Raw genomic sequence first — 10,441 nt, forward strand, 5'->3', positions numbered from 1 at the left:
TGGTCAGAAAAAATGTACATCAGATAACAGTGTATACATGGAATATTTCACTACATAATCACAGATGTGAAACAACTCAAACATGTGTACAAAAAAATATCATAAGATCAACATTTTTTGAATGTTTTGCAAATTAAAAATAGGTTTGTTAATGATATGCCCACAAATCCAACCAACCAGAAGAGGCCTCCAGCCGGTCTAGCCTGCTAATCAGCCAGTCCAGAGAACCTGAGAAATGTGCACAGTTTACACGGTTTCCCCGTATCAGAGCAGCTGAAGGGGAAAATAGAAGGAAACATTAAAAGAGTGTACAGGACTTACAATACTTAGGCACTAAGGCAAATACAACCCACCCATGTATTTCACCCAAAATGGCAGAATTCAAATCATGTTTTTGGCAATTTATGGATAATTTTTAAGACAGGTATTTTAAATGCATTTAAATGGGTTATTAACAGCTTAGCAGATATAAAGTGTGTGTTCGTTTGCTATCTTTATCAGTAGATAATCAACATTGTGGTGTCAGTATTGAAAAAGAAAAAGTGTTATTGAGCCATCTATACTCAGATGTGTGTTAATTCTCACCCAATAGCTCATAGAAACGGTTGAGGATGGTCTCCCACTCTTCTCCTGTGTCACTCTGAGCAGCCTCAGCAAAATGAGAAGCATTGCTATATTGGTGTAGACGGTCAATACAATCTAAGACCAAATCTATCACACCCTGAGAAGAAAAGGGGGTATACTTAGGGAACAGTGACAAACGTATCACACATAGGACCGATTTATTCATTCACACATATAGACTTACCTCTTCTTGAAACATGTTCTGCCGATTCTTTAGTGCTGTCATGTTGTTCTGTTTAGCTTCATGGTCTAGCCCCTCTGGCGGAGGGTGGAAATAGTTTACAAGATCCTGCAGACTACGTGTCACTATCTCCACTGGCAGGCTGACAGCCGTGAGGTTTCCTTGTTGACTAAAACCATCCAGTTTCCTAAAGAAAAGTTGGGTTAAGTATAATGCAACAATATATCATAGAGGTGATTAGTTTCTGGCCTTGACTCAAATTACCAGACTTCCAAATCATTTTGCTATTGTTAAAAGAATCCCAGGTTTGAAATTGACTAATATGTGTGGTCCTAGCAATTTGCTATGATACTTATGCTACGTTGTCCTATCTGAATCAAGGTGACACTCTCTAAGTAGCACTCATATACGATTGATCGACTGTTTTTAAAGAAAGAAAACAGAAAGTGTGACAGAGTATCTGAGCCAGAAGTTAGTCCATTTTCCAGAGTTTTCTCTCAGTGCAGAAGTAGGAGACTTAAATATGCATCTCCAACTTTTTAAAAGCATGGTAACATTATGATGGTATTTTGAAAATAGTCTGTGGTAGTGTAACTTGGTATTATGTGTGTGTCTATGTATGTGTCTGTGTGTGTGCAACATACGAAGTACAATACCATGACACATTTCGTACATAGCCATACAATTTGGATGTTCTGTGAGAACTAAATCAAGCCCCACTCGTTTACAACAAGGACTAAAGCCAGATGACTAGATTTGTTGTTTTAAAGAACTGTGAACAAGATACATACTGAGAGGGACATTTTACAGTTGAAAAATCAGCTTGTCAGTGGTGTCTCTGGTGGACAAACTATGAGACACTAATTTACTTCAAGCCTAGTTTAGCAATTCTATACTGCAGTTTCTTGTAAAATATTGGTCGATATATACGCCAATACCAATATATCTGCAATAAGTTAATATCGGCTGATATATCTACCTAGCCAATTTAACTCATTCTCATCTAGACATTTAGTGTAACGTTTAACCTCAATCTCTATTGAGGTAGAGAACACTGCAGCTGGAAGCAACATTCACTATGTCAGTGTATACATGTCTCTATCAGTGTGGTATCCACAAATGACTGAGGGTCTAAATATGGCATCCAGTACCTGATAAAGCGAGTGAAAAGGAGAATAGCACTCCGTATGAGCCTAGCAGTGTGAGATTCTTCCCTCTGAGAGCGAGACAGCGTCAGCCCATCATCCATATGACCCTCGCTGTGCAAAATGGCCTGGAAACACATCATTTGCAATCATTTTCTATTGATTCTTTCACTACGTTAAAGTGCGATTCAGTACATTTTCACATTCGACATTCTTACAAGATAGTCGATATATAAAATGAGCCTTACACTTTTGGTTACTCAATGATTCTCTTATATTAATAAATTTGAATCTAAAAAGGTTTACCTTTCGCTGAGCCACTCCCATGCGTGTAGATTTGGCATCAGTAGCTTGGTAGGTGAGCCAGAGCCCAGAGTCTACATGCTGAATATAACAAATGGAGTCTCCATACTTGATCTCTGGGATCCCCATGCCATCGACATTAGTCTTTGTGCCAGTATCAAGCTTCTCCTAAAGACAAAAATCTATTGTTACACGTGTCACAAACAGATGTGTTTCTCTGATAATAAACTGATCTGATCATAACTTGGAAAACTGTACTACACTAATAACCTTCAAGTCCCCCAGTCTATAGAAACTTTCGGATTATGAATTGATCACAGCAGCCTTAAAAAAAGTTGAGTGTATTTCTCATGTGACTCCTGACCTTCGACGATCGAAAGCAGAAGGAGGTTGTGTTGATGTCAGCCTTGTCCCGATCAACCAGATGCAGGCCTTTCTCCTCTGTAAGACCCAGGTACCTCCCAGTGGTCATATGGCAGAGTTGGAAAGGCTGCCCCCAGCATGTATGCCTACCACTCCAACTGAGGAATATTAAGACCATTGTGTTTTTTTGTTGCTTTACTTTTCCTTTTAAGGAAACTGAACAGTCCACAACATATAGTTTTTCCTCTTTATTGTTAAAAATGGCAGGGGGGCAAGCAGGGGACACACAACTCTAATTCCATTCTGAGCCAGTGGTATTAAATATGGTTCCAGCAACTCTGTACAGCCTTTGTGGGCAGCAGAAACAGAAATTCTGGGCCCGGCTCTGGCAATGACCAGCAGCAGTGTGTGCAACATGATACTGACTCTCTCTATGGTCTTAACAACAATCAACTACTGTGTGTAATGTGTATTATTTTCTTATGTTCTTGCAAATAAGTACAAAACATATTTTCTAAATGTGATGGTGTTTTCCAATAAGTTTAAAACTATAGAGCTTAAAATACCATTCTTTTATATGAAGCTAAATATTACTTTAAACTGCAAGTGAGTGGATCATTGCAATCACAACCCATGTATACTTACACAACACACAGAATCTCCAGCCTCCAGAGAGAGCGGGCATGGCTGGAGACTGATCCAATCTCATAATGCATTATCCTAGATTAAGAAAAAAGACATGAGTACAGAAGTAAAGGACGTTATGTCTTGATGACATGAGGAGACTGGTCTTTTCAACTGACCTTTGTAGCTCCTCTCCCTGCTCTGTGGACGGAATAGTCAGACATGCGTCACTATGGCTGTGGAGCAGTCGCACAGTGTCACCCCCCTTCAGGTATCCTAAAATTAGCATAACAGACACCAGACATAATTTCCACTGAAAGGAAGATTTTACTGAATCTTTGAAACAGGCCATTTGTTGGCTATAACTGGTCTCTAAACATATTTAACTATCTAGCGAAATAGCACAGAGGGTATGCTTCATAGTAATTTTAGGCACAGCTCTTACAAGTACTAACTAGCGTCATTAAAGCATCCTTTGAGCCCATTCACGGCCCATCCTCACCTACTCACCCGGTCTTTCTTTACTTTTCCTCCCTATTTGTTATAAGAGTAGCGTGGCTCCTCTAAGGAGCAATCAGGAGTAGTGAGTGTGTGGGTGGGTTAACAGTGAAGCTGACTAGTGGCAGTAAATGTACAGTGTAGGTTACAGTTTTCCAATGAATAAACACTGCAGTTCCTCAATACGAAGATGTTCCCGTGTCTGTCTTCCCAGCTGCTGGGTAAAAGTGAAAGTGGTTAGCCCCAAGGTTAGCATCAACTTCTGCCCTGGAGAAAAACAAAGTCATGCCATGTGCTTCCCGACCACGGTCTGAAAGCTGCAGCAGGAACGGTTAACACTATGCTTAAGTTACCTCATTAAGCAGATCATATATTTTAAATAGTAGTAATAGTGATAAACTACTCTCATTAGCTTTTTACTCGCAAAGCTTTTATTGCACTTTAAGTAACAAGATTTCATGGGGGCTTTTAAATCATCGCGATCGCATTGTTCATCGGCCCAACCCTAATGTTTAGAGAGCAAAAAGTATAGAAACTTGCCTTGAGCAACTCCACCTCCAGAGCAGATGGGCGCAACACTCCAGAGAGTCTGCTGGAAGGCTGCATTAACAATCAGGCTGTCACTCAAGCTTTTGTTGTCAAATACATTGCCAAAGGACAGGTGCTGGGAAGAAACAAAATGGTGATAACAAGAATAGGCTCATCAACACTGAATACAACTTCTGATTTTTCTAGTACAATAGCTGTTATCATAAACAATTATTCTAAACAACTCATCAGAGGCAGAGAGAATGCAAATTACCTCCTACCAAATTAAGTCAAAGGAAATGAAACCAATGACTTATAAATAGTAGTTTCTGATTCTGCAGAGCTCAGAAGAAAGATGGAGAAGAAATGCAGTGGAAAAGAACACACATTCAATTTACCAACTTCACATGTTTAATTAGTAGTCTTTTGTTATTTCTTTAAATAAATAACCGGGTTATGGTGTTTGGCATTTGATATAGTCTGAATTATTTAAAGCAGATTTTTTGTCATCTAAGAATAAAAAAAAACTTTACTCCATTACTAACTCACCAGATATCTCTCTGAAGACACATTGACCAGTATGAGGTCATCTCCAACGCGGACTTTCTCACCCTCTGACCTCTGTCTGGATGCTGGGTGGACGGTCCACCAACATGCCTCACCTTAGCCACAAACAGAATATGTACAAAGTTAAGTTTTTACAGTTCCATGTGCTGGAAAAAGGATTACAGTTACAAATAAAGCAAATTATATTATAATTAGTAAAAAAACAAAATAAAATATGGTGCAAATCCAAATATAGTTGTAGATACTGTTAAGAGCATTAAAAAGAAACTTTTTAAAAAGATCCAAAAGAACATACCTGCTTTATCCTCTTGCAGACCAACATCAAAAGTCAGCTTGTCAGTTGAAAACTGAGATGATGACAAGCAGCTGAGATACTGGGAGTAAAATGAACAGTGGATATACATTTCAGTGAACATATGAACAAATATCTTTTTTTGAAGTTGATAAAACTATTTGCTATTTGCAAGTGGAAAAAGTGGACTGAAAGCTTCTAATTTCTATCTGCATTATATCCAGATGACTCACCATGCCACTGTATGAGTGTAGGAACAACACTGCCTGGCCATATAGAAGGGTGCGATGGCTTCCTCCAGCTCCCACCTGTAAATCCCAAACACATAGATTTATTTACACTTGCAAGTAAGGCTGATATGAGGCCAGTTTATCTTGACAACTTATTGTGCTGTAGTATCTTGAAATTCCAATTAATTAGTTATGGTAATTAAATCCCATTCATACCATGAATTATAGTATGAATGTCACAATAACATTGATAAACAGCAAATAATATGTTTCAGGTGTGTTGAGATGCATTGGGAGAAGAGAAGAGAGACTCTCACCTCTGCAGCCAGGTGCTTACTGTGGGCTAGCATCTCCTGCAGGGCTCTAACAGAGAGACACTGGGCCAAGACAAAGCCACATACAGACAAGTCTGGTGGAACATTCTGTTAGAAATAAAAAGACAATAGAGCATGCGTCATTGAGGTAGCTTCTTATCGGTCTACTCCCTCCACAGGCCAACAGTGCAATTAGCAGTGACAAGGACCACAGCAAATTGGGAATTGGGCAGTCCAAATTGGGGTGGAAAGGAGGAAAATCTGGCACACAAAAATCAACAAATACAGAAATTATAAAAAGACGCTGAATAAATATGTAGGAAACATATTAAACATGAATGAAATATTATGAAATATTAAATTAGATAAGTTATTAATTTAGAGGTGAATTAGTAGTAGATACTTTAGAATAATATACTGTTCAGACACAATTAGCAGACATTTATTTATTTTTTTACAAGTTTCTGATATTATAGTTTGAATGTTTGATTACTATCTACTATATATTGGTGTTAAACATACAGAAGATACAGTATTTCTGTACAGGTCAAATATTCTGAAACTTTTTAGTGAATTGTTTGAATAATTTTACACATCTCTCTTTTATTATTCCAAATCAAGAGTGATGAACTGTGACAATAATTGACAAATGGACTGCTTTGGCAATGAGGAAAAGCTGTGCAATCATTAAGGTGGAGCTCTTTACCTTGCAGTTAGAAGTGGACTCAAGCCTGCAGAGTCTGCTGCCAAATCCCTCTGCAGCAAGACAGAGCTTCCCATGTTCCTCCTGGGAGGTGAAGGTACTCTGCAAAACCACCTCATCTCCCTGAGAAAAACACAAACAAAGATGACAGCAGAAAGCTCAAACTCATGTGCATAAAAAAAAGGCAACAGCAAAAAACAATAAAAAAAACAGAGCACATCCGTAGTGTAAGTGCAAATTAAGATTTAACTGATTTGTTTGTGAAGGCCAAAGCTGATACAGCTCAATTATAGACCAAACGAAATTCAAACACTCAGTGTTCCCTCTGAAATGCACTCTTTGTCAATTTTGAAAAAGGCTCTGAAGCAGCATTTAGGCCAAGGGACACTACAACTCTTTCCTGAATTTCATATTTATAGAATTCTTTTAGGGGAGTTAACAGCGTCTTTGGGCATGGTGACCCAGCATACCCATTCAGTGCTAGCATGAATTTGGCCTTTAGGAATCCTGTATACCAACCCACAAATATCTAAGAAATAAATGACAGAAAGCCTGAGCAAACAACATGAAAATATACAGTATTATTTAAATGTATTCAGGAAAGACCCTCAGTCATACATGCATGACTTATCAGGGCTCTACACTGCACTGTTGTGCATTCCCAGTAGACAAACAGAGTGATACATCTTCTCTAGTAAAACGGTCTAGCTGATCATGTCACGTTTCAGAAGTCGCATTCTCCCACTTAAACTTTCATTCATATCATATCAATAATTTAACCTTATCAGCTTAATAGTTCTGAATCAGAACCTCTAGTATTTGGAGAAACTTGCTTACAAAAAATAACTTGTGCCAAAGTCAGTAAGCTACTGTTGCTTCAATGTGCCAGATACATATTTAATCAACATTTCATATCTTCTGCTACTATGAACATTTATTTTACTATGTATATCGAGCATCTTTGGCAGCATCTTAACACTAACACTAAATGGATTCACTAAAGGATTTGAATGGATTCAGATTTGATATGTAGATTCAATACTGAAATAAGATTTAGTAAGTGGATTCGATACTGGATTCAGATTGGATAAAAAGCTATCAAACCTAATTGCAAAAGGAATGCATTAATAAAGCAAAAATAATAATGCATTCCTGCCATTAATTAAGTCTCATGTACATCCTGTATTTTGAAACTCTTTAGTAATCTCTTGCTCCCTTACCTTGTGCACACTGTTTAATGTTAAAAAAAGGGACACATTAATGTTATTTCTCAAAACAATTACTGTGCCCCTAAATTTGTTTAACTTTGGGGCACAAGTACCCGCGTAGAGCCCTGCTTATATATCAGCAAAACATGGTCTAGCCCTACTGCAAATGCATGTACAGTAGATCTCTGTCACCTAAATTTTATCTTATCTTCATTTAAATGCCAAATGAACCACGTCAAAGGAATTAGGCTTTTCACATCTATTTAAGGAACTGCAGAGAGGGACAACAGACGACTGGTCTCCAAAGTCCAGCCAGGACTACCAACACCTCTCCATACCCAGGCTGCATACCTCCATATTGGGAAGATACTGCACTGTCTGACCCCTGATTGGCACTTCTTTCCACTCCTCATATCAGCGGTACTCTGCAATCAGTCAAACTCACTATCCAACACTGAGGTACTGTGTGACATTCAGATGGCTACAGGACTCAGCTGTTCTTCAAGGTACATTTGGCAAGTGAAAATTCACTACGCCACAAGACTTAATCCAAATGTCGAAAGCCCTGGCAATTCGTAATGCGTGTTCATTCGGCTGCAACCGGCTTTAAAAAGTCGTGTTTTGGATTTGAAACTCACCCTGGTCTATTTATTCCAGTCTGTACATTTTAGGGTTTCCTGTGGTGTTTTATAATGCAGGTGGACCACCTTGCCTCAAACAAAGACCACCTCCATTAACATGAAAAATAAATACACTTTAATTGCAAAAAGTAGAGGTGCTATTTCACAAATGCAATATATTTAACAAGTGTAGCTCTTATGTTTAAAGTGTCTATAAACTTAAATTGATCATGAGACAAGATTTGTAAGGGATCTGGGTGGCTTCCTGCCTCGGCTGAACAATTTCCATGGGGAAACCCTGTATTTAATGTAATAATGTATGACACAGGTGTAATTTCATATTGTGGATCAATCTTGCAAAATGACTTTGCCCAATCTAGGTACTGGGTTCAGTAACCATCAGCATCACCCCCTGTGTGAGTAACTTATGTGTATTTGTCGCATATCAACACCAGACACTCTCTGTGACATGTCCTTATCAGAGGGCCAAGATATCAAGCTGTGAGAGGACAACTTACATTTAGGGTAGAATGATAGCATCTTGCAGTGAAGATGAAAAAACCCATTTGTGATTGTCCTTTAGTGTCGGTGACTAAACGAAACAAAGTGATGAAGATGGCAAAAATGCTGTGGGAGCTGATTTCTAAATTAAATCTCATCGTAATTACTATATACTGTTTATGTTACTCACACTTTAACATTATAGTTTTAATAATAAGAAGAATATGAAATGCGCAACTTTTATTTGACCCATGCTTACTGATATTAAACTAGCAAGTCACAAAAAAGTAGGCAACAATATTAAAACTAAGGTGATACAAAAATTAAAGATAATATCCTTGAGCCACCCAGGTAGGGGTTCATCTTCTTTTTTTTTTTAATAGATGGCTAGCTAGTAGTAACTTTAGAGTTAGACTTCAGTCTTGAAAGATGCAGCAAACATGGATTTGGACACTCAATGAGCAGCTACTTTTTGTATCCTGAGACACTACACAAATAAAGCGTTGCATTTAAAATGTGAATTGAGCTGTTTTAAAACAAAAATTAGATGTTGAATCACTGCATCTCTTCCAAAAGGTTACTAATTGTTGACATCTCTATGACTAGCTAGGTTACCTTAGCTAGGCAAGGTATTTTTTTCTGGCTTGATCAAATATTAACAGTTAAGGTAGTGGCTGACTTAACTTACCGTTCGTAGAAACTGGAATTCGTCGTCGCCCTCTCCAGTGTCAGTCATTATTTCAACAAACAAGCCACATTAGATAGACTTGAGCAATATCTGTGGCACTGGAGGAGAAGGAGGAAGACTGGAGAAGCCAGCAGGAGCAAGAAGGTGTAAGCGATTGATGTGTGGGCGGGGTCTGCTGTTAACTGGCCTCCCGTGACTCCATTAGGTTTTACAACTGTTATTTTGGCGGGAGTAGTTTATGTCAGGTGAAGAATTTAAGGTGCTAGCATCCACTTCAACCCACAGGAGCTCTAGTTCACTTTATCTCACAGGATATTCCCCTGTAAATATCACTTACTAATGCTTACAGAATACGTTTTCTTTACTTGAAGTTCAGGCCTGCATTAATTAAACTTCTCCTAGTAGTCTGGTGATTCTTTGAAGGCTTACCAAACTCAGGAGGGGTAAAATGGACTAAATGTGGATGTGGCATGAATACTCAGCTTTGGAGTCTACTTCCACTGTTGTCAGTGGTGGAAGAAGTACTCAGATTTTTTACTTTAAGTAAAAGTAGCAATACCACAGTGTAAAAATACTCTGTTACAAGTAAAAGTCCTGCATTCAAAATCTTGCTTAAGTAAAAGTACCATAGTATTAGCATCAAAATATACCAAAAGTAAAAGTAACATTACTCTATGCAGAATGTCCCATTTCAGAATAATATATCACTGGATTATAATTAGTGATGCATCAATGTGTGTCACTTAATTTTACTTTATATACCGCTGGGTAGCTTAATCCATAATAATACATCATAATTTACTAGTTGATTTATATTTTGTATTATAAATCTGAATCTGCAAACTAGTAACTAATGCTGTCAAATAAATTTAGTGGAGTTATAAGTACAATATTGGCTTCCAAAATGTGGTGGGGTAGAAGTATTTGTAGCAAAAAAATGGAAATACTCAAGTAAAGTAGGCTACAAGTAACTCAAAATTGTACCATGCAGTAAATGTACTTATAGTTACATTCCATCACTGTTTAAATGGAAGTGTCAGTATGACTCCATA

At 38.0% G+C, this 10,441-nt stretch overlaps 1 protein-coding gene across 7 annotated transcripts in view; it reads right to left on the reverse strand.

The window, feature by feature from the left end:
• Window positions 1–9,549, reverse strand: part of ryr2b (ryanodine receptor 2b (cardiac)) — a 70,932-nt gene extending 61,383 nt beyond the window's left edge. For all 7 annotated transcript variants that reach the window (XM_044214762.1, XM_044214761.1, XM_044214765.1 and 4 more), the window contains exons 1-15: window positions 9,390–9,549; window positions 6,376–6,495; window positions 5,673–5,777; window positions 5,359–5,433; window positions 5,129–5,207; window positions 4,816–4,928; window positions 4,279–4,402; window positions 3,420–3,516; window positions 3,262–3,336; window positions 2,618–2,774; window positions 2,257–2,421; window positions 1,957–2,078; window positions 809–992; window positions 586–721; window positions 178–273 (exon numbers count right to left, since the gene is read on the reverse strand). In XM_044214762.1, the coding sequence (XP_044070697.1) occupies window positions 178–273; window positions 586–721; window positions 809–992; window positions 1,957–2,078; window positions 2,257–2,421; window positions 2,618–2,774; window positions 3,262–3,336; window positions 3,420–3,516; window positions 4,279–4,402; window positions 4,816–4,928; window positions 5,129–5,207; window positions 5,359–5,433; window positions 5,673–5,777; window positions 6,376–6,495; window positions 9,390–9,437 (1,696 nt within the window). In that variant the 5' untranslated portion in view covers window positions 9,438–9,549. The remainder of the gene's footprint in view (window positions 1–177; window positions 274–585; window positions 722–808; window positions 993–1,956; window positions 2,079–2,256; window positions 2,422–2,617; window positions 2,775–3,261; window positions 3,337–3,419; window positions 3,517–4,278; window positions 4,403–4,815; window positions 4,929–5,128; window positions 5,208–5,358; window positions 5,434–5,672; window positions 5,778–6,375; window positions 6,496–9,389) is intronic.
• Window positions 9,550–10,441: the final 892 nt, after the last annotated feature.

Source organism: Siniperca chuatsi, linkage group LG11, assembly GCF_020085105.1.
Source record: "Siniperca chuatsi isolate FFG_IHB_CAS linkage group LG11, ASM2008510v1, whole genome shotgun sequence".
NCBI classification, from domain to species: domain Eukaryota; kingdom Metazoa; phylum Chordata; class Actinopteri; order Centrarchiformes; family Sinipercidae; genus Siniperca; species Siniperca chuatsi.